The 27,147-nt window shown below is 54.8% G+C and overlaps 10 protein-coding genes across 10 annotated transcripts; all 10 read left to right on the forward strand.

Annotated features, from left to right (window-relative positions):
* Positions 1-3,814: 3,814 nt before the first annotated feature.
* On the forward strand, positions 3,815-4,912 carry LMJF_19_1430 (conserved hypothetical protein; the record flags this gene model as incomplete). Its single annotated transcript, XM_001682679.1, has 1 exon — positions 3,815-4,912. One exon carries the CDS (start codon positions 3,815-3,817, stop codon positions 4,910-4,912), a length of 1,098 nt encoding a protein of 365 aa, XP_001682731.1.
* A 285-nt stretch (positions 4,913-5,197) lies between these two features.
* On the forward strand, positions 5,198-6,289 carry MPK4 (putative mitogen activated protein kinase 4; the record flags this gene model as incomplete). The annotated part of the gene is made up of 1 exon (XM_001682680.1): positions 5,198-6,289. One exon carries the CDS (start codon positions 5,198-5,200, stop codon positions 6,287-6,289), a length of 1,092 nt encoding a protein of 363 aa, XP_001682732.1.
* Positions 6,290-6,668: 379 nt separating this feature from the next.
* On the forward strand, positions 6,669-8,423 carry LMJF_19_1450 (oxidoreductase-like protein; the record flags this gene model as incomplete). The annotated part of the gene is made up of 1 exon (XM_001682681.1): positions 6,669-8,423. The coding sequence occupies one exon, from the start codon at positions 6,669-6,671 to the stop codon at positions 8,421-8,423; it is 1,755 nt and encodes a 584-aa protein (XP_001682733.1).
* Positions 8,424-9,633: 1,210 nt separating this feature from the next.
* Positions 9,634-9,984, forward strand: LMJF_19_1460 (conserved hypothetical protein; the record flags this gene model as incomplete). The annotated part of the gene is made up of 1 exon (XM_001682682.1): positions 9,634-9,984. One exon carries the CDS (start codon positions 9,634-9,636, stop codon positions 9,982-9,984), a length of 351 nt encoding a protein of 116 aa, XP_001682734.1.
* A 799-nt stretch (positions 9,985-10,783) lies between these two features.
* LMJF_19_1470 (putative protein kinase) lies at positions 10,784-12,649 on the forward strand (the record flags this gene model as incomplete). Its single annotated transcript, XM_001682683.1, has 1 exon — positions 10,784-12,649. One exon carries the CDS (start codon positions 10,784-10,786, stop codon positions 12,647-12,649), a length of 1,866 nt encoding a protein of 621 aa, XP_001682735.1.
* Positions 12,650-14,765: 2,116 nt separating this feature from the next.
* LMJF_19_1480 (eukaryotic translation initiation factor-like protein) lies at positions 14,766-15,611 on the forward strand (the record flags this gene model as incomplete). The annotated part of the gene is made up of 1 exon (XM_001682684.1): positions 14,766-15,611. The coding sequence occupies one exon, from the start codon at positions 14,766-14,768 to the stop codon at positions 15,609-15,611; it is 846 nt and encodes a 281-aa protein (XP_001682736.1).
* Positions 15,612-18,107: 2,496 nt separating this feature from the next.
* LMJF_19_1490 (conserved hypothetical protein) lies at positions 18,108-19,073 on the forward strand (the record flags this gene model as incomplete). Its single annotated transcript, XM_001682685.1, has 1 exon — positions 18,108-19,073. One exon carries the CDS (start codon positions 18,108-18,110, stop codon positions 19,071-19,073), a length of 966 nt encoding a protein of 321 aa, XP_001682737.1.
* A 1,300-nt stretch (positions 19,074-20,373) lies between these two features.
* LMJF_19_1500 (eukaryotic translation initiation factor-like) lies at positions 20,374-21,219 on the forward strand (the record flags this gene model as incomplete). The annotated part of the gene is made up of 1 exon (XM_001682686.1): positions 20,374-21,219. One exon carries the CDS (start codon positions 20,374-20,376, stop codon positions 21,217-21,219), a length of 846 nt encoding a protein of 281 aa, XP_001682738.1.
* Positions 21,220-22,001: 782 nt separating this feature from the next.
* LMJF_19_1505 (conserved hypothetical protein) lies at positions 22,002-22,346 on the forward strand (the record flags this gene model as incomplete). The annotated part of the gene is made up of 1 exon (XM_001682687.1): positions 22,002-22,346. The coding sequence occupies one exon, from the start codon at positions 22,002-22,004 to the stop codon at positions 22,344-22,346; it is 345 nt and encodes a 114-aa protein (XP_001682739.1).
* A 1,368-nt stretch (positions 22,347-23,714) lies between these two features.
* LMJF_19_1510 (conserved hypothetical protein) lies at positions 23,715-24,680 on the forward strand (the record flags this gene model as incomplete). Its single annotated transcript, XM_001682688.1, has 1 exon — positions 23,715-24,680. One exon carries the CDS (start codon positions 23,715-23,717, stop codon positions 24,678-24,680), a length of 966 nt encoding a protein of 321 aa, XP_001682740.1.
* Positions 24,681-27,147: the final 2,467 nt, after the last annotated feature.

Consider the following 27,147-nt stretch of genomic DNA (forward strand, 5'->3'; position numbering starts at 1 on the left):
CCCTTCGTCCATTTCGACCTTGCTTCCCGTCTCGCCCGGTACGGTGCCATCCGCCAGTGCGTGTGTCGTCATAGGTTTCGGAATCACAGCAAACGGCTCTTTGGCTTCTGCCCATCTTTTCTGCCAGGCCCTGCGGTGCTTCCAGGTGTCTGAGCACCAACGCTGCGCGTGCGACCACAAAGCAGCCTTTGTTTGCTTTCACACAAAAAACCACCACCGTCAGCTTGGGGCGTGGGGTGTGCCGGAGGATCAAAGTAGCACGGTCATTCGCGCCTCTTTCCACGCCCCTCGAACATTTGATCGTTACCTGGGGCCAAGGAAATTCGAAAGTCTTCTGAGGGTGCCTGCGGATATCAGAAGTGCGCTTGCATTTCGGTACCTGGAAAGGCCTCTTGCCCGCCGCCTGTTGAACCCTTCGCGTCTCTGGACTTTCGATTGGATTGCTTATGCCACCAGCACCTTCGGGTCTGCAGCGCGAGAAATGCCCTCTTGGGGAAGCTGCGGCGCAGCGGCTTTACACAGGGCGCATGCTCGGCTCGCGTGGGCTCTGCGCTGCCTGGCGGTGCTGTCAAAGGTTTCCGCTCGCCACCCACCGGGGCGCCTCCCCCACGCACCGCTTTTGCCAGCGACGGGGACACGCACATCTTTGCTTCCAGTGTTTCCCCTTTCTTGACACCAGATCCGTTGTGCTGAGTCATACTTTTGCTGTCCTGAGCCAGCTATCGGTGTGGCCTCCTTTTCAGTTATGCGTGGTGACCTCTCGACTTTTAATGGCCGGCTGCAAATGCGGGAGCCACGAGAAAGCGGCGGTGGTTGCTGTCCTTCTTTTACTTTGTGTGAACTTCATGTGTGGGTGGCGATGTGATCGCCCGGGTTGGGTTTCTATGCAACGACTCTATCGGCGCCAAGTCCTAACACGTGCGGCGGTGCCCTCCCATGGCGAAATCCCTTTCAGACGCCCGAAATCCAATGTTAGTGTCGAAAAAGTTAAAAACAAAGATGGTGTGTTTTTCCAGCCGCTGTTCGACTTCCTTGGCCATCAATGCGGTTAGGATGGGGAGGGTTTTGCACCTCAGCATGGCAGGGGCCGCAAAGCAGTGCTGTGCAACCCGGTCGATTTCCACAATTGAGGCCTTTCCCGCGGAAGAGCCACCGCCTTCGAGCGCCCCCACTCCTTTCCCCACCGGCAAACTGATGTGGCCATTTGGGGCTGCTTCCTGGCGCCGGGTCTCGTTCGGCTTTGTCTCGCGCGGTCGTCTTCTGGCTTGCGTCTTCTCCCCGGGCTTCCGGTCTTCATGTTTCACGCCGCCGCCCATCCACGGCCCGCCTCGGCGGCAAACAAGCCCACGGTCACAATGGGCGGTTTAATGGGAACTCGGATCCGCATTGGTCCTGTCAGGCGCGGCGGTGTTCCCACCGCCGGCATCATGAACCGCCCCTGCGCAACCGCGGCCTTACAGCATCCCATTCGCTTTGGCGTGGCTGGCGGAGAAATAAATTCCGCCACTGGCGCTGCCTTCGGTGCTGTGTGTGCTTTTGGGGGGCTTTTGGCCTGCTGTTGGGGCGGCCGGGTCAAAGGTTGCGGTGGGCCCGGGGCAACTTGGAATCTTCGCACGGATCCACCAAAAGGGGCTTTTTGGCCGCCCAGGGTGTCCGGGAAAGCGTCCAGCGGCGCGGTCCCAGCCTTCGGCCCCCTGCAGCCCGCGGGGCGACAGATCCAGCCTGGGCGCGCCTGGCCTTTTCGTCTCTGCGTGAAAGGGGGTACGCAGCGATCGGGGATACGAGGGGGGAAGGCGGTTCGATTCTTCGCCGCTGTTTCGGGCTTCCCCATTCCTTGCGGCTCTGCCGTCTTGGCTCTGCCTGGTCAAGAGACTTCGTTTTTTTTACGCCCATTCACAGATGTAGCGCCAGCTCCGCCTGCGCGGCCGGGTATGACGACGCGTCAGTCTTTGTCGAAGATGTGGGAAAGAGAAAGCAGCGGCGCGTTTCTTCAAAAGCCACGTGTCAACCCTTCCTTTTCTTTTCCGGAGCATTGCATGGATGTCGACACGGGGCCGGGTCTCCTTCGAGTAGCGCCCGCACTCATCGATGGTAGCGCGTCTCTTTTCCCTTTGAAGCCAAGCCCATTGTGAAGCCTTTAGCAAACAGCAGGGATGCCCAAAGGCCAACATTAGGGTAGCGCACAAGAAAATGGGGGGGGGTGAAGGTTTTCTCCCCCCCCCCATCTTTGGCGCATCGCCCACCATATGGATAGCACAAAGCCATTTGCTGTTGTAGAAAGCTCCGGCGAACCGCTGTCTGGGGCCTTGCCGCTTGCACTTGTAGCGGCGGGTCGCTCTGGCTCCATGCGTGGCTGGCGCTTTTCCCATTTTAGCCGTGTGGGGGGGGGTCTGGCCTTGGCGGGGGTGGGCGCCAAACTCCTTTTCCCGCCTGGCGGCCCCAGCGGCCAAAAGAAGTGGAGAGCGCCATGATTGCCAAGCTGTGAGTTGTTTCTGCGACCGTGGTGGTTGGGGGATGCCTTTGGCCCCGACCCCCGAGCCAAGTTTGTCAAGTATCACGCTGGGGTTTGACACTGCTACTTTTTATTCTATTCTCGTGTAGAAAAGAAAACCCCGAAACCGGGACCCAGTGCACATGAGGATCCGTTTTCTCATCCAGTCGCTTAAGTTTCCCCCCTTGTGTAGCAGACGTCCCTCCCGGCATCATTGTACACCTTCCTTTGCTGAGTCACCTTTCTTTTTTCTTTTCTTTGCGGGGAATGCTTGTCATCTTCGAAGCTGACGGGCCGCGGTGGATCTGCGTGGCTCCTCTTTCCTTTGCGCTGGAATCGCTGTGGAAACTGCCCGCTGCAGATCATTTCTCGCTTTCTTCATCCGGAGAAAGGTGGGAAACGGCTTGAAGACAAAACCAGAACCCTCCCGGCATCTTTGGGGACCTCAGACCCCTGCTTTGCCATACGGCGTTTGCTCACCAGACGCAACCTTTGCGCAGGTCTGTTTTCTCTCGACTTACCGTCTCTTTCAGCGAAAAACATTGTGCTTGCAGTCTCTTTACCGACGTTCTCCCTCCCCGAACCTGATGGCCTTTTGGGTTCCCCAGCGTGGTGCCTTGGGTTTCCGTGCTTCGCCGCCCGTCCACAGCAACGCCCCGCTGACGGGGAGGGGGACATTTCAGTTCGTGGCATCTCAGGGCCCAGTGCGTTCACACTATTCCACGGGGGGGGGCAGGGAAGCCCCCCTATCCCCTTCCCTGCCAGCTGCAGGGCCGCTTCTGCTGGTGACAGGGCCATCCACCCACAACGTAGAGGGAGGTCGGAGCGATGCATCGCTGTTGATGTCGGCGGTCAAGGCCCTGGGATGGCGTTGCATTGGAGCCACCTGCGACAGCGAACACGTCTGTGGCATCCGCCTGATGGGCGCAGTGTCCGCGTGACTCGAGCGCATGTCGCAGGGTCCTCGCTGCCTACTGGTGTGGGGAGCGTGGGCCACCCCGAGGGTCGCACGAGGTGGCGACCGGCACAATGCGCATGGCTGTGAGGCGACCTGCGAGGAGGCTGGGTGGAGGAGCTTGAGGCAGGAGCCGAGCTCAGATGACTGGGTCGGCGCATTGCTGTAGCGCGCGTCTGCGGCTTCTTCGCACCACGCGGGTGGGGCCTGCGACTGGCCGGTGTAGAGCGGAGTGCTGCTCGTGCCTCATGCTAGCTAAGGGAGATGTTGCCCCCCCAAACAGTGTAACCTTCATACTTATGCTCTTCTGCACTGCCCTCCTTTTGCTTTGTATTCGGTAGTGTTTTCTCGAAAGCTTTCACTCTGAAATGTTGACGGTATCTGGTCTCATGGTCGGGTTTGCGTTTGCGGCAAAGACCGCGGATGAGTCTTGCACCTACGTAGTGAATGTTTGCGGCCACGATTCTGTTGGGCCTCCACTTGCCCGAAGTATGAACGCAGTGGATGCTGAGTACGTAGAGCACCACGGAGTCGATAATCTGATTATCCCCATTTCTGTCAGCGAGCCGAAAGAAACAAAACGTGGTGATTACGCATACTGCGTGGATGTTGTCGTGCATACGCTTTTGATTAAAAAGTGCTCTCGCGGGCACCGCCTTCTTGAGCACCTGACGGAAAAACTGGTGACGCTTTCGATTGAGTGGATTCGAAGTGAGTGTGGTGTGCAATTGCTGCCGAGGTCTTGTCGAATCGCTGGCAACCCCCTTTACTTTGACGACACCGTCGACACACCAAAGTCGATAGCTTCGATAATCGAGAACGCTGCTGAGCTGCTTCAGAGGAAGTCAAATAGTTCCAATTCTCGCAAGGACGAGCAGGACACCATTCCGGATGCACTTAATTTAAGGAAGGCACAGGTACCGGAGTCCAAACAACCACTGATTCGTGAAGTGATATCAACACCAGCGATCAAAAAAGGATTTTTGGTGGACGGAAATGCACGACTCTACGGGCCTGACGGAAGCAGTGAGGGTTCTAGCAAAGCCCCAGACCCTTTGGCGCACATCCCAGAATCACTGCGAGAGAGGTGTCGAATTATCGACACACGAAACATGGAAGGGCTTACCGCTTCGCCTGCTAAAACAATGAAGTCCGTCGATAAGACGGCAAATACGCACACTTCCGGCACGTTTGTTGCACCTACTTCTGAGCCTCAGGGAAAAGACGAGGCTAACTGGGCCCGCTTCTCCATAGAACGTACCGGGGAGAAGGTGATCGTTAGATTTTTAGCACCTGACAGTGTGTCCTCACTTCATGATATTGATCTCTCTGCAACAAAAGACACACTGGAAATTAATGGAAGCGTAACTCAGTTGCCAGTGCCCATCGTGACGGATGACGTGCGGGCCAAGTTTGTCAAAGCCACACGGATCTTGGTCGTGACATGTCTGATTGATGTATCATAAAATAGTCAAGAAGAATTATTTTGCTACTCGACCTCAGCAGCCGACTAGTAGCAAATTCACTGTTCTGTTCGAAAACAAATAGGCTCTCTCTCAGGGTATAAAGCGGAATTTCGAACGACTTAGCAAAATCGCCGCACACTACTCCAGTCAACTGCATGTGCTCGGGAAACTATCTATAAAGTACCTTCAACTTACTCTATTCACATCTCTGCCCACTACTGCTGCAACTGTTGGTTGTGTGGCTGCTCACAGTCCAGAACGCGACTGGAGGAGACATAGATAAACATGGCTCAACTCGTCCCTTTAGCTGAACTGCCCAGCGGCAAAAAAATATATAGTGTCCGGGGGCAGCGTTTCGAAGTGGACAGGGAATATGATCTGGTCAAGGTTGTTGGATTTGGTGCGTGTGGCACTGTTTGTTCAGCGGTCGCGAACGGGTCGGGTGAGCGAGTGGCGATCAAGCGGTTGTCGCGTGTTTTTGGTGATCTTCGTGAAGGGAAACGAATTTTGCGGGAGATGGAGATAATGACGTCGCTGAAGCACAATAATCTGATTCGCCTCCACCACTTCATGCGGCCGCAGTCAAAGGAGACGTTTGAGGACATTTACTTGGTGATGGATCTTTATGACACAGATTTAAATCGTATTATACGAAGTCGGCAGAAACTCACTGATGAGCATCTGCAGTATTTTATGATTCAAGCGTTCCGCGGATTGCATTACCTTCACTCTGCCAAGGTGATGCATCGCGATCTGAAGCCGAGCAACTTGCTTGTAAATGCGGACTGCGCGCTAGCAATCTGCGATTTTGGGCTGGCTCGTGATGATCAAGTCATGAGCTCGTCAGATCTCACACAGTACGTCGTAACACGGTGGTACAGACCCCCTGAGGTACTCGGGATGGGATCCAATCAGTACACGAGCGCGGTAGATGTCTGGAGCCTTGGTCTGATCTTTGCGGAGCTAATGGTGGGGCGTGCCTTGCTTCCGGGAACAGATTATATTGGACAGCTAGTGATGATTGTCAACCTATTAGGGTCCCCGTCCATAGATGACATGGAGTTTCTGAGCTCAGAAGCAAAGGCGTTTATTCTCTCTCAGCCGCATCGGCCGGCTCTCTCCTTCAGAGATCTTTTTTCAATGGCTACAGAAGAGGCCACTGACCTTCTGTCGAAGCTGCTAGTTTTCCATCCAGCGAGACGATTAACTGCGAAGCAAGTGATGGAACATCCATATTTTTCGAAGTACAGAGATGCCGCAGAAGAAGCTGACGCTCCTGATCCGTTTGTGTGGAATCATAGCCATATAGAAACCAAGGAGCAACTCCGTGAGGATTTGTGGCGGGTTGTTGAAGCCCATTCACAATTGAACGAATAGGAATCTGGTTCTCACTTTTTTTCTTGCATGCATCACTCAAACCTCTTCTAATACGAATACCCGCTTTTAAATCGTCTACTGGCGGTGCACTGTGGGTATTGCTGAGCAAGGCAACACCCCACATTTCTGCGCACATTAAAATTCACTGTAATTTCTAGAGATCGAAGATCCCTCGTTTCTGCATTGTCAAAACAGAAAAAAAATAAGAAACTCTGATGAAGCGTAAACCAATCTCGTGTGCGTTGCTGTCCACTCTATACTTCCTCTTTTTTTCCCGCCTCTCAGCAGTACATGGATACATCGCTCGTTTTTTCTTTTTTTCTCATCAAGGGATGATCCTTCGACGATATCCTTCACATACACCGGTAAGTTGGGACGCATGAGACGCCCGCGTGAGCCAGCGCTAGGGGAGTGCTGTGGAAGCGGCTGTACCCGCTGCGTATGGGATATTTACTACGATGAACTCGCCAGATTTGAAGAGTTTATAGCAGGCGGGGGGATCGAAGAGGAGTGTACCCAATCCTCAGAGGAGGAAGAGGTTGTTGATTATATGGGTTCCGTTGTGGTGAAGTACATTGATCCACCAGCTTTGCCCACCACAGGCTCTCCGGGTGAGTGGGAGAGAGCCGAAATGAAGGCGCGCGGTTTCTTTCCCATTAACAGAATCGAATTAGTGAGCTGCAGCACATCCCTGTTTTCTCCAACTGATCCGGGAATCAGCGTCGTCAACCTCTTCACATCCGCAAAAGGCAGGGCAATGCTACCAGGCGATGTAGTGGAGGTTCTTGTGACTAACAGTCACGGTACTCAGGACGCCGATGACGTTGAGAGGCTGTGCAAGGCGCTTCACCTGGATCCGTGTGCGTGGTGCGAGCTGCATCGCTCCCCGTTTGTGCCGGAAGATAACTTTCCCCCGTGGCTTCCCCTACAAAAGCCTCTGACGCTTGGGCAGCTTCTCTCTGCCTACGTCGATATAAGCAGTAGTAGCTACCTGTTGCATCAGAGCTTTTTCGAAAGCCTTTTTCGAATTTACAGCGACTCCAAACCTTCTTCAGCATCTTCGACTTCAACTACCCCGTCACCCGATCCAGAGAAGGTGCGACTTCTTGAGGCCTGCGCGTCTTCTGAAACGGGTCCCCAGCTGCTGCGCTTGCTGTCCAAAAGCAGTACACCGCTGTGCTACCCTTCTCTTGTCGACGTACTTGAGGTCTTTTCCTTCGTCAATATTCCACTTGACCGTCTCCTCGAGGTCAGTGGACCGCTCCAGACGCGCAGGTATAGCCTGGCAAACTGGATTCCTGCAACACTTCCGCTAAGTCCACTTCAGCTGTGCATGAGGGAGGTGTGCGCTCGACGCTCTGCAAATTTACCTGCAGCTACCCCCGTTGGCGCGGACGCTCAGCGCGTTGCAGACATGCTCAACAGAGCTGCTCAGGATGCCTCCAGGGACCACGGCAACTTTTTCTTTGGACACACGTCCCACCCGTTGTGTTGTGCAGCGCGCTCTATGACGAGGAGTGCAGCTGGCGCAGGTCAGAGAGGCATGTACGTCAGCTTTTCTCTTTTTGGAAACTCTTTATTTGCCCGGCAGCTTCAGGCTGGATGCACAGCTCTGTGCAACCCTGCTCAAGCCAAGAGCTTGTGCAGTCCACTTTTTCTTATCGGATGTGGCACAGGGATTGCACCTTTGATTGCGGCTGTCACGCAGCTGATGCTTCGTCGCGCCTGCACAGCCGCCGGCAGTGCCCCGTTTCCGTGCTGGGTGTTCTACGGAGCGCGCACAAAGGCGGAGCTTTTGTATGATGAAGTCCTCCGGGAAGCACTGCGGACAGGAGCCATTGCCAAGTACGAGTACGCGCTTTCCCGAGAGGAGGACAATGAGAAGCAAGGCAGGTATGTGACCGACCTTGTGAAGCAGAACCGGCTAATGGTCACGGATTCCCTGCGAAACGAGGGTCAGCTATTTGTGTGTGGTCCGGCAAAGGCTCTTGTATCTGTTCGGCAGCTAGTCAAGTGCGACCTGCTCGCCGAGCCAGACGATGATGACAGTGTGCAGGAGCAACGACTGTTGGTCCTAGAGGATCGAGGGCGACTGAACTTTGATATATGGAGCACGGGAAACATATTTGAGTGATGCATACGTTCCCATCGCTGTGTATGACAGACTACATGAGTGAACGGCTCAACAAAAATAGAGGCGCAGCAATGGGGCTTTCAGTGAATTAGTATTCCTCTACATTGATCTTGCAGAGCTTTTCGATGCGGCGCTTGAGATGTGCACGTCTGATTGAGTATGAGCCGCTAATGAATGCTTCGTTTTGTACATCACACAGTCTCTCCGCTTTTGACGTTGTGCCCTTATCGCTGATACGGTGCACATTCCTCGTGAGTGTGCAATCTCCAACTGTCGCGCTAGTGAAGCCACTGGCGTCTGTGAATCTGCATCATACATAGAAACCATTCAATGATACCGTTTATCGATACTATCGCAAGTGAGGTGCAAGAAGATGAGCATCGGCACTGGCCTGAGCGAGCTGCTTAAACGCGCGCAAACCAACCGTGAGAACTGCGCGTGCGTTTTCCTCAGAGTATCATACGATGGGAAACGGCAGGAGGGCCAGTATTGGCAACATTGCATTTAGCCAAGCCATCGCCACGTTTCGTGAAGCTGAAGGACTGACACTTATCGTCGAAGACGCCTTTTCGAAGAACACATCATAAAGGCCGCTGACCCTTCGGCACGAGTATTTGAGCCGTTGAGGGTGTACTGGCGGTCTTGCACAGATGAGGAAGAGCAACCTTACCTGAGCTAGATCACGATGCGCATCCACTCAAGCCTGTCTGCAGTGGGCTTCGCAGCGTTCACCCGTACGTTGACGGACGCAGGCATCAGCCGCAGCGTTTTGCAGGCTACTAGCACGATAACATCTTCGTCTGTGGCGAGCAGGGCGACAGCGATGAGTGTACTGACTGTTCTTTCCGCTGGATCTTTCTAGTGACATTATCGACCACGTCGGTGTATTGGTCTTTTGTGCTTTGGCACTCAAGCACGGAAAAGCAAACAGCTCTCTGCAGTCTCTTCTCTTGCGTTCCAGAGCCTCTCTGCACATCAGCGATGCAGTCCGATGGGCTCCTTCCGTTCTGCTTTATGCGCAATGTCATGTGTTGCCGCTGTGAAGAAAAAAAAAGCAGCTAGACACTTCTGGGGTGCCGTTCTTGCAGCCCCCTTCCACCATTTCTCTCTCCCCATCGTTTCTCTGTTTTCACGTTTTCCGAAGCTGGGTCGAGGGGTCGACCGCAGTGACTAGAGACACGCATCACAAACTCATCATTGTAAAGCGAGGATGCCGCAAGACACGTACTTTCGCCGTGCCATCAATTGGATGTACGGGGACGATGCCTACCTTCAAAATATGCCAACGAAGGACCTGGGCAACAAGCACATTAACGAGCTTCTCGGCCGGCACCCCTACCACCCGTACGATCCTGATATGAAGGCCGACAACCCCTGTTACCAATTCAACGCACTCTTTCACGAATGCATGGAGGCGGATCACGTGGAGGGGTACGAACTTTATCAGAAGCATGTGGCCTGCTACTTCCCGTACAAGGTAGATTTGATGAAGTGTATTGCCCAGGAGAAGCGGCGCCATCGCATGGAGGTGGACGTTCTAGAGAAAGGTCCGAAAAGCTGATCCCTGGTCTTAGTACGCGCTCTGTTACTCATGCCAACATCCTTCCTATTCACAAGTTTGTTGAGTAGAATAAAAAAAAAATACCGGTCAACCTCATTGAGGGTTAGCAGTGTCACTGGGCCGTTTCGTTCGATGAAAGCGAAAAGCACCAAAAAAGTCGGCTTCACAGTGGCTGACAATAAATCCTCATAGATCTCTGCTGCTAGAGTTGGGCCACGTGAGCACTTGTATGGCACCATGCCAATGGGCGCGACGCGAGTGTGTGCTCAGGCGAGACAGGTACACTTTTCTGTGCTGAGTGGAGTGCTCCACTTTTATTTTTGCGTCTCGTATGTCCCTTCTGCACTGTCCTCAAATCATCGCTTCTCTCCCCTGTCTACGCTTTTGCGATGCTCTGCACGCACTCCGCCCCGCCGCTCAGCAGCTAACAACTGTCGGGACACTGCTTGTGAATCGCGCCTTCTTTTATGCCATTGCACCTTCGTTTTGCTTTGACGTTGAGGTCGGCAGTGAAGTGTGTGGTGCTTCGTTGCGCTGCAAAGGACTCTAGTAGCTCAGAGTGACTTCCTGCCACGCACCACGTCTACTTGGCATATTCCGCTTTCTCTTCCTTCTCGCACAGGCGAGATACGTTATCGCAAAAGAAAAGGGACTCGACCAGTCGCTACAGGTGTCTCTTTCCACCTCCGGCACAGGGCTTCGGCGACGTCTGTCGCTACCGATCAACCGCCTCGAACAAACTTTACACACAACTGGCTCAGTTCTTCCGAGGTCCTTCTTAGACGCCTAGGCGGATCAGATGGGCTCGCAGAGCGGGAAAGCGTCTTTACCGACGTCGAATCAGCACCGCGCGGTGTGTGATTTGTGTGGCACAAAAGTGACGCGCAAGTCGTCACTGAAAACGGGTAGCAGTCTCGTCGTCAAGGAATGTAGCCGCTGCCATCTTCGCTGCTGCGGCGAGTGCTATGTGTGGCGCCGCTACGGGACTAGTTTTTCGACCTACTATGACGAGGAGCACGCTGTTGCCGAGTTTGTGCCAGTGTGTCGGCGATGCGTAGCAGAGCCGAATCTGGTCGCCAACGCACCACAGTATGCTTGGAATAAGATTTTCGAATACTGTGACGCGACGGCAAAGCATCATCTGCTGCAGCTATGCCACGCCACGCAGATGGGCGTTGTGCTGCCGTACCCTCACGCGCGGTACGGGTGGAGTACCTTTTTCGAAGGTAGGCATTTCATCTCCAAAGGTGCCAACGGTGAGGTTTATCACACGGTGGTGCGTCGCGACATTACGAAGGAGCTCGCGCGGTCTCTAATTGATGCGCTGGATGCAAAGGCGCTAGCCGATCTTGCTGGTCGCGCGGTGGCGGTGAAAGCGATCCGGAAGTCAACTGTTTTCTCCTTGAGGAGGTGGAAGCATATTCAACGGGAAGTGGACACGCTACGTAGATGCTGCCATCGTCACGTCGTTCAGCTACACTTCGTCGCACAGGGCCCCAGTGAGGTCTACATTGTGCTTCAGTACGTGGCGGGCGGAGACTTGTTTGACTGGCTGGTTCGCCAACAGATTCCAATGGAGTATGACGTGGTCGTCATCGCGCGCCAGCTTCTCGAAACGCTTCACTTTATGCACGATGTGCGCGGCGTTGTGCATCGCGATATCAAGCCGGAGAACATTCTGCTGCAACCCATTGCAAATCCAGGTGTACAGAGGCAGGGAGATGGATCTCTCGGTGCAGACGACAGGTGCTCCACGGAGCACACCAACTCGTCTGATGATTTGTACATACGCCTTGCTGACTTCGGGTACGCGAAGCTGCTTCCGCAAAACGAGGCTGGGGATGCGACCCTATCGCCAGGACAGATCTCACGCCCCCCTTTGCCGCCTGTACCCACGGACGCCATTGGTATTGTGGGACCTAGGGCGGACAACGTGCAGCGCACCGAGCCTCCTGCGAAGGCTTGCAAGCCGCTCCTCATTTCGTCCACTCCGTGTGGAACACTCGGCTTCGCTGCCCCTGAGATTCTCTCCGCCTACAACGCGCGGAAGAACGCTTTGGAGCGCCTTCGCTCAAACCGGCAATCCGCCGAGCAGCTCGGAGACGCAGCCAAGCCGCGAACGCCGGTAGATTTAGTGAAGCGTATGGACATCTTTGCGGCTGGTGTGACTATATGCATCCTCCTGACGGGGTGCGAGCCGTTTCCGTGTCGGTCGTCAAAGGAGTATATTGAGGCTGTGCACGAAGGCCTGGACTTTAGCGGACCTCAGTGGAACTACGTTTCTCAGCCGGCCAAGAACTTACTACGTCGCATGCTTGCGCCCAGGGCAGCGGATCGTCCCTCAGCCTTTGAGTGCCTCAATTCATCATGGATGAAGCACCAGGGCCCATACACTGACGCCACCTCAGAGGCGGAGGATGACGACGAGAATGCGCGTGGGAAGGGCCTCAATCGCAGCGCGTCCGTGTGGCAGCTGCTCTCCACCTCGTTCCGGAACTCTGTCCACTCGCTGCGCAAGAACGAGGGGTGGCTATTTGTGCAGGATGCACAGGGACTCGTGACGACGATTCCACGTCAGCTTGTTAGCGGTAGAGAAGATAGTGAGTCCTTTTCCGAGGCCCTTCATTCCTCCAACGGTTGCGAGCAGGCCTCCGCTGTGTACTAGAGACTCTCAACTTTTCTCATCTTGATCAAGTACATGTCCATATCGTTGGCTTCTATGTCGAAGTCGTTCTCCATCTTGCGAATCGTAGTGCACATTTCCTCATGCACAAACGACCCTTTACAGACCGTACGAATGCAAGGCCTTCCTCCTGCCACCACGCCCTTCCCCCCCTCCCAGATACTGCGGTTAGCTTTTCTTTGCCTTCTTTCCCTCTCAAAACTTTCAATTCTCGTCTGCTTTTTTCCCTTTACCGCTCAGCACCGATGAATTCGAAAGTATACCGCCCTCTTGTGTAGTTTCTCCGATTCTATTTTGTATGTTTCTTGGTTTCATCGCCTTGCACGACGCCCAACTTTTGCTTTTCTCTTTCCCCGCCTTTTCTTTTCGATGATACTATGGTATGTCCCCATTTGCTTCTCTGATCACCATTTCCCATGCTGTCTTGTACCATTTATGTTTCCCTCACTGCTTGTCTTACATGTTTTTTTTTTCTTTGCGTCAGGGCCGAGACGGTTTGGTCTTTTACGGCTTTCCGCTCTTTTCTGCATTGTTCCGTGATGAATAATCCAGTAATTCTCTTCTCTCTCTTCGGATCCTGTTTCTCTTGTTCGACTTGAAACGTGTTTTTGTAGTGTCTTTCTTCTCCCTTACTTCTTCGGCGTCTTCACACTCTAAAAAGACACACAGAAGAGGAGAGAGCCCTTTGATATGTGCTGCTGCTACGCCCATAATCTTGCTTTGTCCTTCCTATGTTGCCGCTGCGACGACCGGCGGGTTCCTGCTAATATCCCTAACGCGTGTCTATACCACAGCTCCAGCCCTTACATTCTCTTGTTGCTTCCTCCTCCTTGACCCTGATGACGGGGAGGGGGACATTGCAACGCGTGGCACATCTCAGGGCCCAGTGCGTTCACACTATTCCACGGGGGGGGGGCAGGGAAGCCCCCCTATCCCCTTCCCTCCCAGCTGCAGGGCCGCTTCTGCTGGTGACAGGGCCATCCACCCACAACGTAGAGGGAGGTCGGAGCGATGCATCGCTGTTGATGTCGGCGGTCAAGGCCCTGGGATGGCGTTGCATCGGAGCCACCTGCGACAGCGAACACGTCTGTGCCATCCGCCTGATGGGCGCAGTGTCCGCGTGACTCGAGCGCATGTCGCAGGGTCCTCGCTGCCTACTGGTGTGGGGAGCGTGGGCCACCCCGAGGGTCGCACGAGGTGGCGACCGGCACAATGCGCATGGCTGTGAGGCGACCTGCGAGGAGGCTGGGTGGAGGAGCTTGAGGCAGGAGCCGAGCTCAGATGACTGGGTCGGCGCATTGCTGTAGCGCGCGTCTGCGGCTTCTTCGCACCACGCGGGTGGGGCCTGCGACTGGCCGGTGTAGAGGGGGACCGCACTCGTGTTTTACGGCAGGGAGTGAACACTTAGATGCAAATTGAAGTTGGCCTTACTTGCTCTATAGGCGGTATTGAAGGAAAATGTTTGAAAAGTTTCTCTCTGTTTCCCCCTCTTCTGCGCACGCGCCACTTAAGTGTTTGCTTGCGTGTCAAGCCTGCGGTACGGAATGGGACCCACAGGAGGGCCCAATGGATATCGAGCGAGGAATGACACGTGCCTGTAAGCATGAGCAGCGAGCGACAAACCTTACCGCACCCCCGTCGAGGGCGCTTTTGGAAGCGGACGCGGTCTTTTCTCGCGCCGCAGACGTGTCCTTTGGCGGGGGTGAGGCTCACTTTCACAGTGGTCGCGTGTTGGCCCCCGGAAGGAGAAAGGCATCTTTGAATACCGGAAGGAATCATCTCCTTCTACGTGCACATTCCTGATGTCGCTTCCACGGATTACCGCGACTGCTGCCTCTTCATCCCTACGCTTTCTGGCCCGCCTCAAACAAAAAAAAACCGCCTATGCTGAAGAGAAAACTTACGCACAGAAGCTGCAGGCTTTTCTCAGATAGACGGAAGAAGTCCCTGGATCATGAAGGGACACACACTCTCGCCTTCCACCACAGTTATCGAGAGTGTTCTCAGCATCATATGCATAGACTGATAGACATTGCATCAGTTTTTTTTTCTTCGAGAAGTGCGTTTCATTTCTAGCTTTGTCGTGCACCCCGACGCTATGGATCCGAATACATGTGCCCCGGCGAGTGCTGTGACAGATGAGCAGCCGCTTACTCTGCTGTGGGGGACGTGGGAGATGTGGTGCGACATGCCGCAGCGACAGCAAGGCCAGAGCACAGAAAATACCAACTGGCTGGAGCAAGTGAAGAGCATTGGCTTGTTCGACAGTGCCGAGGGCTTCTGGGGAATTTTCAACTGCACCATCCTGCCATCGCAGCTTCCACCGAACGGCTCCTATTACCTTTTTCGAAAACACATTGCCCCAATGTGGGAGCACGAGGCAAACCGCAGAGGCGGAAAGTGGGTGATTCCCTTTACCGGCAAGGCGTCGCGGAGTGAGGGCGATTTGCAGCCGGTCGATGAGGCCTGGCAGACGCTGTGCCTCTCTGCGATTGGGGAGCTCTTTCCCGGTGACGAGGAGGAGATCTGCGGCGTCACTGTGAGTCGCGGGAGGCAGCGCACCTTGCCCTCTGGCCATGCGACGTCTGCGCTAAGTGAGTGGAAGCTTTGCCTGTGGACTCGCAGTGCCGACAACAGGGGATCGCAAATACGCATTGCAGAGTACATTCGCAAGCAACTGCACTTACAGCCCCCGTCGAAGGAGGCGAGCAGGGATGGAAAAAGCGGCGAACAGGACACACTGATGGAGATGCCGCGGTCTCCAGACCGTTCTCCAGTTGCCAAGATGCGAGAGGCGTCTGGGATTCCGTCAGCAATGACCTATGTGGCGCACCGGGACTTGATGGAGGCAAAGCAGGAGTTTGTGAAGGGTGGCAGCAGCGTTGCTCAAGCGTTCAGGCCCAAGTACACTCTTGCAATCGATGTGAGGAATGAAGGTGTGTGATACTACACCTCGACCTGTCAACTTGAGTGTGTGCCGCCTGTCAGATATTCCCTTATCTGCGAGTTTTGTGTCTTTTTGAGTCCCTAGCGGCACGCGCACAAGCGCACTGCAACTTGCTAGATGATTGGTACACGTCCCCTCATTTGGCCAATCGAGGAGGAAGATGCGTGCCGCCCTTTCCCGTTTGCTCACCACATCTTTAGAAATCAGAGTATTTGGTTGCTACCTTGTGTTCCGGAGCACTCAAACACGAAAACCTTCAAAGACAGAAAAGTGCCCTCACACGCGTGTTCCCTCTACTCTCTCGTCCGGGAGCGTGGGTTCACTTGCGAATGCGTTACAACCGTGCCGCCCTCCACGATCATAATACTCATTGGCAAAGAAGGTGCCCTCATTTGTGTCACGCCATCGGCTCGCTCCTACGCTCGGCGGCATTTTCTCCGTAACATAGTGAGCTCTCTGACGTACAAGAATGATGCGGCGTACACACATGGCCTGCCTTGAAAACACTGGCCCTTCTTTGGCGTCTTGCCTGCCTCTCCACCCACGGCTCACTCTTTCCTCTCCCTCTTCTTCTCTCTGTCCGCACCTCTGTTTTTTTCGGCCTCCTGTCACGCGTCTGCTCCGACGGCTCAGTCGATATCAGAAACTCCTTTTCCCTTCAACTTTGTTTGAGGTAGAAAACAGAGGCCAAGTGACCTTGCACTTTGACCTCGGTGTTTCTTTTTTTTTTTTTGTCGTTTCCCTTTTTCATCTCTTCTCCCCGGAGTCATATTGGGAAGGTGTTTGGTCGTCGCGTTGCCAGCTGCTGCTGCATTCCGGCTAACATGTACGCCCGGCTGCACATCAGCTCCCCGCAGCAGGCGAATCGGATGCTACCGCCATTAGTCCCTATCACCACCTCCATCTGTCGAAGCGTGAGCGGTGGGACCGGGGCATTTGCATCCTTGGTTGCTGGAAGCGAAGCTGTGCCGGCAGACTTGACGTCCCCGGGGAACCTGCTTTCCCTTCTCGGTGTGACGCCGCAAGTACTACTCGGCGCAATCAACGCCAATACTCTTCTACTGCGCATAATCTCCGATACAATGTGCACTTATAGTGTTATATTACTACACGCCATCGGATGATGTAGCGGTGATTTATCCTCACCGTCACTCCGCACAGACACAGGCAGGGTACTGCGGTCGATGGGAGGGCAGCAAGGCCTCTGCTGAGGATGAACCGATCATCGAATGTGCAATGCACTTGGCCTCTCTTTTTTCCGCCGATCCACCGCTCGCCTGCGCGCTTACCACAGGAGTTCGTGGAGAGGTCTCACTCTCCTTCGACAGGTTGTTCACATCTTATCTTTCCTTATCTTTTTTTTTTTGCTCTCTCCGTGCGCGCGTGTGCCATAGCCTGCGCATGACAGACAAACGACGTCCGAGGTGCAAACCTGTGATTTTCTGGCACTCTTTCCGCGGTGCGCTCTGTCGTCCTTTCCTTTTTTTCGTCGGAGACGCGAGGCGCTTTTTACAGCGCTGCAGCTGGCTGGTGGAGGGCACATCAAGCCATCGCTGCGTGGGAATAGGGGGGGGGGCTATCATGGAAGCAAGTCGTGCACATCTCTGCTGTCCCCTCACCCACATGTGCGCTCACTGGATCACGGCACTCTAAGTTGTGTTTCCTTGTCCTTTGATCAGTCGAACTGCACCGATAGCTGGCCCCCTTCTTTTTGTGTGTGTGTGTGCCGTGTGTCGATGTGGATCGTGTCTGTGAGGATGTGCCCTTCTGTGTGCTCGTGTGACTTTTCTGTTCTCTCCTCCTCGCAGAGGGGCGAATCATGTTTTTTTTTTGTGTTTGGTGAACGTCCACGCGTTGACGTATTTTTTTTTGTTGGTTTTATTCGTCGTTGCTCGTGTTGTTTCTCGTACACGGTCGCTGTTCATCTTGTCGTCACTTGTTTCATTTTTTTTTCCAGCAGATACAACTGGTTGTAAGCGTAAGCGAAAGCAAACCAACACAAACACAAAGGAGAGGGACTAGCAGCAATAAACTTATCCCTGAAGCAGCGGCGATGCAGGTGCCGTTTGTACCGCAGGGATGCTTGAGTGGTGATGTGGCTGTGCGTGTGGCGTGTTGCATCTGCACGATGTAGCAGCGTGTATGATATGTTTCTGTACCTGACTGCGCGGGCGAACATCTGCTTGATAAATGATTCAGAGCAGTTCATGCATGCTTGAACGCTGATTTCTCACCTCTTATATCTCACTCTCTGTCTTCAGAGTCGTCCATCTTCGGCCGCATCCTGCTCTTCTTCACAGTCACGAGGAGGGGTCCAGGGGCTTTTAAATTCAACACGCGTACGCAATCGAGCAGCCGATCACGTTCATCGTTTATCCCGCTCACTGGCTTCACCGACTTCTAATTTTTCTTCTCTCTTTTTGCGCCTGTAATAGAAGCGAAAACGAAAAGTAATTCCTTCTCTCGCGTTTGGCAGTTTCTGCTTCATCCAACATGTCCACAGAGCACGCTCGCAATTTGCTTTACCTGGCGCTCAACGCTTTCAGCAGCATCGGCATCGTGTACACGAACAAAGTCATCTTTACGCGGCACGGCTTCAGCTATGGCACCCTCCTCACGGTGATTCACTTCTTCATCACGACCCTCGGGCTGTTCATTTGCCGCATGATGGGTGTCTTCGAGCCGAAGCGCATACCTGTACTCAAGATCCTACCCCTTTGCGTGGGCTTCTGCGGTTTTGTAGCACTGAACAACGTGTCGCTGGTCTACAACAGCATTGGCTTCTATCAGCTCATGAAAGTGCTGACGACGCCCATGCTGGTTGTCATTCAGACCTTATTTTATCAAAAGACGTTTTCCGCGAAAGTGAAGCTCTCCCTGACGGTCACTTGCATCGGCGTGGGTCTCTCCACGGTGAGCGATACCTCGGCCAACTTGGCGGGTACGGTGGTAGCCCTCTCGACACTTCTTATTACGTGTATGTATCAAATTTGGGTGGGGACGAAGCAGAGTGAGTTTCAGTGTGACGGCTTTCAGCTTCTCTATAATCAAGCACCCATTTCGTGCGCCATGCTGATGCCGATGGCCTACTTCGCTGACGATCTTGCAAACAAGTACTACACGCCATGCTGGCCCACTATCATAGTGATCATCTTCTCGGGCCTACTGGCGTTTTTTGTGAACATCTCCATTTTCTTGGTGATAGGCAAGACCTCCCCCGTGACGTACAACGTGCTGGGCCACTTCAAGCTGTGCGTCATTCTCTTTCTCGGGTTTCTGTGGTTCGGCGACCAGATGAATGCACGTATCTTCCTCGGCATTGTAATCACTCTATTCGGAGTGTTCTGGTACACACATCTGAAGATGCAAGAAGAGAAAAAAGAGGAGCGTGCCCAGATCCTGGCCAAGCACGCGGAAGAGCACGTCAATGTCGGTGAGGGGGATGAAAAGTACGTGTAGTAATACATCGTTTTTTTTCCTTTCCATTGCATGCTTCTCCCTGATGACGGGGAGGGGGACATTGCAGCGCGTGGCACATCTCAGGGCCCAGTGCGTTCACACTATTCCACGGGGGAGCAGAGAAGCCCCCCCTATCCCCTTCCCTGCCAGCTGCAGGGCCGCTTCTGCTGGTGACAGGGCCATCCACCCACAACGTAGAGGGAGGTCGGAGCGATGCATCGCTGTTGATGTCGGCGGTCAAGGCCCTGGGATGGCGTTGCATCGGAGCCACCTGCGACAGCGAACACGTCTGTGCCATCCGCCTGATGGGCGCAGTGTCCGCGTGACTCGAGCGCATGTCGCAGGGTCCTCGCTGCCTACTGGTGTGGGGAGCGTGGGCCACCCCGAGGGTCGCACGAGGTGGCGACCGGCACAATGCGCATGGCTGTGAGGCGACCTGCGAGGAGGCTGGGTGGAGGAGCTTGAGGCAGGAGCCGAGCTCAGATGACTGGGTCGGCGCATTGCTGTAGCGCGCGTCTGCGGCTTCTTCGCACCACGCGGGTGGGGCCTGCGACTGGCCGGTGTAGAGGGGGACCGCACTCGTGTTTTACGGCAGGGAGTGAACACTTAGATGCAAATTGAAGTTGGCCTTACTTGCTCTATAGGCGGTATTGAAGGAAAATGTTTGAAAAGTTTCTCTCTGTTTCCCCCTCTTCTGCGCACGCGCCACTTAAGTGTTTGCTTGCGTGTCAAGCCTGCGGTACGGAATGGGACCCACAGGAGGGCCCAATGGATATCGAGCGAGGAATGACACGTGCCTGTAAGCATGAGCAGCGAGCGACAAACCTTACCGCACCCCCGTCGAGGGCGCTTTTGGAAGCGGACGCGGTCTTTTCTCGCGCCGCAGACGTGTCCTTTGGCGGGGGTGAGGCTCACTTTCACAGTGGTCGCGTGTTGGCCCCCGGAAGGAGAAAGGCATCTTTGAATACCGGAAGGAATCATCTCCTTCTACGTGCACATTCCTGATGTCGCTTCCACGGATTACCGCGACTGCTGCCTCTTCATCCCTACGCTTTCTGGCCCGCCTCAAACAAAAAAAAACCGCCTATGCTGAAGAGAAAACTTACGCACAGAAGCTGCAGGCTTTTCTCAGATAGACGGAAGAAGTCCCTGGATCATGAAGGGACACACACTCTCGCCTTCCACCACAGTTATCGAGAGTGTTCTCAGCATCATATGCATAGACTGATAGACATTGCATCAGTTTTTTTTTCTTCGAGAAGTGCGTTTCATTTCTAGCTTTGTCGTGCACCCCGACGCTATGGATCCGAATACATGTGCCCCGGCGAGTGCTGTGACAGATGAGCAGCCGCTTACTCTGCTGTGGGGGACGTGGGAGATGTGGTGCGACATGCCGCAGCGACAGCAAGGCCAGAGCACAGAAAATACCAACTGGCTGGAGCAAGTGAAGAGCATTGGCTTGTTCGACAGTGCCGAGGGCTTCTGGGGAATTTTCAACTGCACCATCCTGCCATCGCAGCTTCCACCGAACGGCTCCTATTACCTTTTTCGAAAACACATTGCCCCAATGTGGGAGCACGAGGCAAACCGCAGAGGCGGAAAGTGGGTGATTCCCTTTACCGGCAAGGCGTCGCGGAGTGAGGGCGATTTGCAGCCGGTCGATGAGGCCTGGCAGACGCTGTGCCTCTCTGCGATTGGGGAGCTCTTTCCCGGTGACGAGGAGGAGATCTGCGGCGTCACTGTGAGTCGCGGGAGGCAGCGCACCTTGCCCTCTGGCCATGCGACGTCTGCGCTAAGTGAGTGGAAGCTTTGCCTGTGGACTCGCAGTGCCGACAACAGGGGATCGCAAATACGCATTGCAGAGTACATTCGCAAGCAACTGCACTTACAGCCCCCGTCGAAGGAGGCGAGCAGGGATGGAAAAAGCGGCGAACAGGACACACTGATGGAGATGCCGCGGTCTCCAGACCGTTCTCCAGTTGCCAAGATGCGAGAGGCGTCTGGGATTCCGTCAGCAATGACCTATGTGGCGCACCGGGACTTGATGGAGGCAAAGCAGGAGTTTGTGAAGGGTGGCAGCAGCGTTGCTCAAGCGTTCAGGCCCAAGTACACTCTTGCAATCGATGTGAGGAATGAAGGTGTGTGATACTACACCTCGACCTGTCAACTTGAGTGTGTGCCGCCTGTCAGATATTCCCTTATCTGCGAGTTTTGTGTCTTTTTGAGTCCCTAGCGGCACGCGCACAAGCGCACTGCAACTTGCTAGATGATTGGTACACGTCCCCTCATTTGGCCAATCGAGGAGGAAGATGCGTGCCGCCCTTTCCCGTTTGCTCACCACATCTTTAGAAATCAGAGTATTTGGTTGCTACCTTGTGTTCCGGAGCACTCAAACACGAAAACCTTCAAAGACAGAAAAGTGCCCTCACACGCGTGTTCCCTCTACTCTCTCGTCCGGGAGCGTGGGTTCACTTGCGAATGCGTTACAACCGTGCCGCCCTCCACGATCATAATACTCATTGGCAAAGAAGGTGCCCTCATTTGTGTCACGCCATCGGCTCGCTCCTACGCTCGGCGGCATTTTCTCCGTAACATAGTGAGCTCTCTGACGTACAAGAATGATGCGGCGTACACACATGGCCTGCCTTGAAAACACTGGCCCTTCTTTGGCGTCTTGCCTGCCTCTCCACCCACGGCTCACTCTTTCCTCTCCCTCTTCTTCTCTCTGTCCGCACCTCTGTTTTTTTCGGCCTCCTGTCACGCGTCTGCTCCGACGGCTCAGTCGATATCAGAAACTCCTTTTCCCTTCAACTTTGTTTGAGGTAGAAAACAGAGGCCAAGTGACCTTGCACTTTGACCTCGGTGTTTCTTTTTTTTTTTTTGTCGTTTCCCTTTTTCATCTCTTCTCCCCGGAGTCATATTGGGAAGATGTTTGGTCGTCGCGTTGCCAGCTGCTGCTGCATTCCGGCTAACATGTACGCCCGGCTGCACATCAGCTCCCCGCAGCAGGCGAATCGGATGCTACCGCCATTAGTCCCTATCACCACCTCCATCTGTCGAAGCGTGAGCGGTGGGACCGGGGCATTTGCATCCTTGGTTGCTGGAAGCGAAGCTGTGCCGGCAGACTTGACGTCCCCGGGGAACCTGCTTTCCCTTCTCGGTGTGACGCCGCAAGTACTACTCGGCGCAATCAACGCCAATACTCTTCTACTGCGCATAATCTCCGATACAATGTGCACTTATAGTGTTATATTACTACACGCCATCGGATGATGTAGCGGTGATTTATCCTCACCGTCACTCCGCACAGACACAGGCAGGGTACTGCGGTCGATGGGAGGGCAGCAAGGCCTCTGCTGAGGATGAACCGATCATCGAATGTGCAATGCACTTGGCCTCTCTTTTTTCCGCCGATCCACCGCTCGCCTGCGCGCTTACCACAGGAGTTCGTGGAGAGGTCTCACTCTCCTTCGACAGGTTGTTCACATCTTATCTTTCCTTATCTTTTTTTTTTTGCTCTCTCCGTGCGCGCGTGTGCCATAGCCTGCGCATGACAGACAAACGACGTCCGAGGTGCAAACCTGTGATTTTCTGGCACTCTTTCCGCGGTGCGCTCTGTCGTCCTTTCCTTTTTTTCGTCGGAGACGCGAGGCGCTTTTTACAGCGCTGCAGCTGGCTGGTGGAGGGCACATCAAGCCATCGCTGCGTGGGAATAGGGGGGGGGGCTATCATGGAAGCAAGTCGTGCACATCTCTGCTGTCCCCTCACCCACATGTGCGCTCACTGGATCACGGCACTCTAAGTTGTGTTTCCTTGTCCTTTGATCAGTCGAACTGCACCGATAGCTGGCCCCCTTCTTTTTGTGTGTGTGTGTGCCGTGTGTCGATGTGGATCGTGTCTGTGAGGATGTGCCCTTCTGTGTGCTCGTGTGACTTTTCTGTTCTCTCCTCCTCGCAGAGGGGCGAATCATGTTTTTTTTTGTGTTTGGTGAACGTCCACGCGTTGACGTATTTTTTTTTGTTGGTTTTATTCGTCGTTGCTCGTGTTGTTTCTCGTACACGGTCGCTGTTCATCTTGTCGTCACTTGTTTCATTTTTTTTTCCAGCAGATACAACTGGTTGTAAGCGTAAGCGAAAGCAAACCAACACAAACACAAAGGAGAGGGACTAGCAGCAATAAACTTATCCCTGAAGCAGCGGCGATGCAGGTGCCGTTTGTACCGCAGGGATGCTTGAGTGGTGATGTGGCTGTGCGTGTGGCGTGTTGCATCTGCACGATGTAGCAGCGTGTATGATATGTTTCTGTACCTGACTGCGCGGGCGAACATCTGCTTGATAAATGATTCAGAGCAGTTCATGCATGCTTGAACGCTGATTTCTCACCTCTTATATCTCACTCTCTGTCTTCAGAGTCGTCCATCTTCGGCCGCATCCTGCTCTTCTTCACAGTCACGAGGAGGGGTCCAGGGGCTTTTAAATTCAACACGCGTACGCAATCGAGCAGCCGATCACGTTCATCGTTTATCCCGCTCACTGGCTTCACCGACTTCTAATTTTTCTTCTCTCTTTTTGCGCCTGTAATAGAAGCGAAAACGAAAAGTAATTCCTTCTCTCGCGTTTGGCAGTTTCTGCTTCATCCAACATGTCCACAGAGCACGCTCGCAATTTGCTTTACCTGGCGCTCAACGCTTTCAGCAGCATCGGCATCGTGTACACGAACAAAGTCATCTTTACGCGGCACGGCTTCAGCTATGGCACCCTCCTCACGGTGATTCACTTCTTCATCACGACCCTCGGGCTGTTCATTTGCCGCATGATGGGTGTCTTCGAGCCGAAGCGCATACCTGTACTCAAGATCCTACCCCTTTGCGTGGGCTTCTGCGGTTTTGTAGCACTGAACAACGTGTCGCTGGTCTACAACAGCATTGGCTTCTATCAGCTCATGAAAGTGCTGACGACGCCCATGCTGGTTGTCATTCAGACCTTATTTTATCAAAAGACGTTTTCCGCGAAAGTGAAGCTCTCCCTGACGGTCACTTGCATCGGCGTGGGTCTCTCCACGGTGAGCGATACCTCGGCCAACTTGGCGGGTACGGTGGTAGCCCTCTCGACACTTCTTATTACGTGTATGTATCAAATTTGGGTGGGGACGAAGCAGAGTGAGTTTCAGTGTGACGGCTTTCAGCTTCTCTATAATCAAGCACCCATTTCGTGCGCCATGCTGATGCCGATGGCCTACTTCGCTGACGATCTTGCAAACAAGTACTACACGCCATGCTGGCCCACTATCATAGTGATCATCTTCTCGGGCCTACTGGCGTTTTTTGTGAACATCTCCATTTTCTTGGTGATAGGCAAGACCTCCCCCGTGACGTACAACGTGCTGGGCCACTTCAAGCTGTGCGTCATTCTCTTTCTCGGGTTTCTGTGGTTCGGCGACCAGATGAATGCACGTATCTTCCTCGGCATTGTAATCACTCTATTCGGAGTGTTCTGGTACACACATCTGAAGATGCAAGAAGAGAAAAAAGAGGAGCGTGCCCAGATCCTGGCCAAGCACGCGGAAGAGCACGTCAATGTCGGTGAGGGGGATGAAAAGTACGTGTAGTAATACATCGTTTTTTTTCCTTTCCATTGCATGCTTCTCCCTGATGACGGGGAGGGGGACATTGCAGCGCGTGGCACATCTCAGGGCCCAGTGCGTTCACACTATTCCACGGGGGAGCAGAGAAGCCCCCCCTATCCCCTTCCCTGCCAGCTGCAGGGCCGCTTCTGCTGGTGACAGGGCCATCCACCCACAACGTAGAGGGAGGTCGGAGCGATGCATCGCTGTTGATGTCGGCGGTCAAGGCCCTGGGATGGCGTTGCATCGGAGCCACCTGCGACAGCGAACACGTCTGTGCCATCCGCCTGATGGGCGCAGTGTCCGCGTGACTCGAGCGCATGTCGCAGGGTCCTCGCTGCCTACTGGTGTGGGGAGCGTGGGCCACCCCGAGGGTCGCACGAGGTGGCGACCGGCACAATGCGCATGGCTGTGAGGCGACCTGCGAGGAGGCTGGGTGGAGGAGCTTGAGGCAGGAGCCGAGCTCAGATGACTGGGTCGGCGCATTGCTGTAGCGCGCGTCTGCGGCTTCTTCGCACCACGCGGGTGGGGCCTGCGACTGGCCGGTGTAGAGCGGAGTGCTGCTCGTGCCTGAAGCTAGCTAAGGGAGATGTTGCCGAAACGAATCTGCCGAACTCGTACGCATCGCGATTCTCGAAGTCGTGAGCTCGCTCGCCCATCAAAGCAGTTTTGTATGAAAGTATGTGCACGTGGCCTTGTGTGTGCTGCTCGGCAGTGATACCGATGACTTTCTCAGGGACGGTGCCGGAGAGGATGAACAACAGCAACGTGGCAGCTGGAGGTGATGAAAGTCGTTTTCTTTTCGGGTCGTTTGCTTTTCTGCTTTATACACCGCGTCGTGGGAGGAGTCCCGACTCCTGAAACAGGTGCACGGCAGTTCCTGACGAACCCTACGAGTTGGCGGGAGTAAACAAAGGTGAATGAGTTTCTTTCACGAGCGCTCGTACGTTACCTTCAGCGGACACCCTTCTCCGCATCCCCCTCTTTTTTTCGTCTTCGCTTTCGTGCGCGCCGAAACGAACGAAAAGGGCAAAACGTTTTTTTTTCTGTTTGAAAAGTGCGTGGTTCCGGCCAGTGGTACCACGATGTATCTCGCTCTACGTAACTTTTCCCCACGAATGACAGACACTTGCGAGACATGAAGGACAGGTTCCTGTGTTGTTCTTCTCGTCGTCGTCGTTTGTGAAGAAGCTGTCGCACTGCATGAAACAGACACTTAAGAGTATCGCGCGCTTACCACGGGGATACAATTCCTTCACCCATCGAGACACGGTTTCGCCTCCACGTGGTCCCCTGCGCAACTCTCGTTCGCCGCTAATATTCACAACGCTAACGCAAGATTGCATTTCCTTCTTTGTGTCAGCGCGCTATTCTTTTCCTCTTTCACAACGAAGGGAGCTGCTCGAGGTTCCCTTACTCGCTGCGGGCGGAAGGTACGGCATGCAGGCAGGCATCCGGTCAGAAGCCGCCGCGATGCTTTACTGCCGCCATGCACTCGCAGGTACCGCGCGGCAATAGGCTGCGGCCGCCTTGCTTGCAGCTGTCGCACGGAGTGTGAGGGAGTGGTGCTGCGGCTCGACCTGCTGCGGGCGCAGCTCCAGCACCGAAGACACCGGAAAGCAAGCGTGGCTGCGGCTGCGCACTCGCTCTCCCTCCTCACGGCGCTCCGCACCGGCCCGACAGCGGTGGAGGATGGCACATCGCGACGCATTGGGGGGGCGGGGCACAGGTGCCGGTGCTGCTGGCCCGTCGCGTTCGCCCCTCACTTCAGCCCGTCTCTGGCCCTTGGGAGCTGGTGTACAACGACGAGGCGGGCACGCTTGCAAAGTCAGCCGTGCCGGGGGCGCCGACGCCGACTGCATGGATTGCGGACCCGGCCACCGGTCTCACACGCCAGGCCGACAGCCCTCGCTACGGCACTACAACGGTGCGACACGCGCTCCTTGCCGGCATCTGTCCCACACCGAAGCGCAGATAGGCGGTGCAGCAGGCTGCACCGCCACCCCTCCGCCGCCTGTGTTCGCTGTGAGGGCGGCATACCGGGGGTTGTGCCCGGTATGCCACGCGAGATGCGCGGGTTGCTCGAAGCCCGAAGCACAGCGCATTTCACGCTGTGGCCTTGCACGCAGTGATGCGGTTACGCATACATCTGCCGCGTGCTGCATGCGCTTCCCCCTGTCGCGTGTCGATGGCTGCCCCCCCCCTCTGTGTGCCCCTTCGCAACGACAGGCCGTGAGCTCGCTGTGCGCAGACACACGCTTACGCGCGGGTCCCCTCCGCTCGACACACCCGCTCCTGCCAGAGGCGTGCGGGTCCAGGAGGGGGTGGAATGCCCCCGCGGCCGCAGACGCACAGCAGCGAGCCGCACGGACAGAAACGCCGTCCGGAAACAGGCCCCAGGGCCCGAGAATGCGAGCGCTGTGTGCACCTGCGGTCAAGCACAGCACGCATA

The sequence above is a fragment of the Leishmania major genome, chromosome 19 (genome assembly GCF_000002725.2).
Source record: "Leishmania major strain Friedlin complete genome, chromosome 19".
Taxonomy (NCBI): Eukaryota; Euglenozoa; class Kinetoplastea; order Trypanosomatida; family Trypanosomatidae; genus Leishmania; species Leishmania major.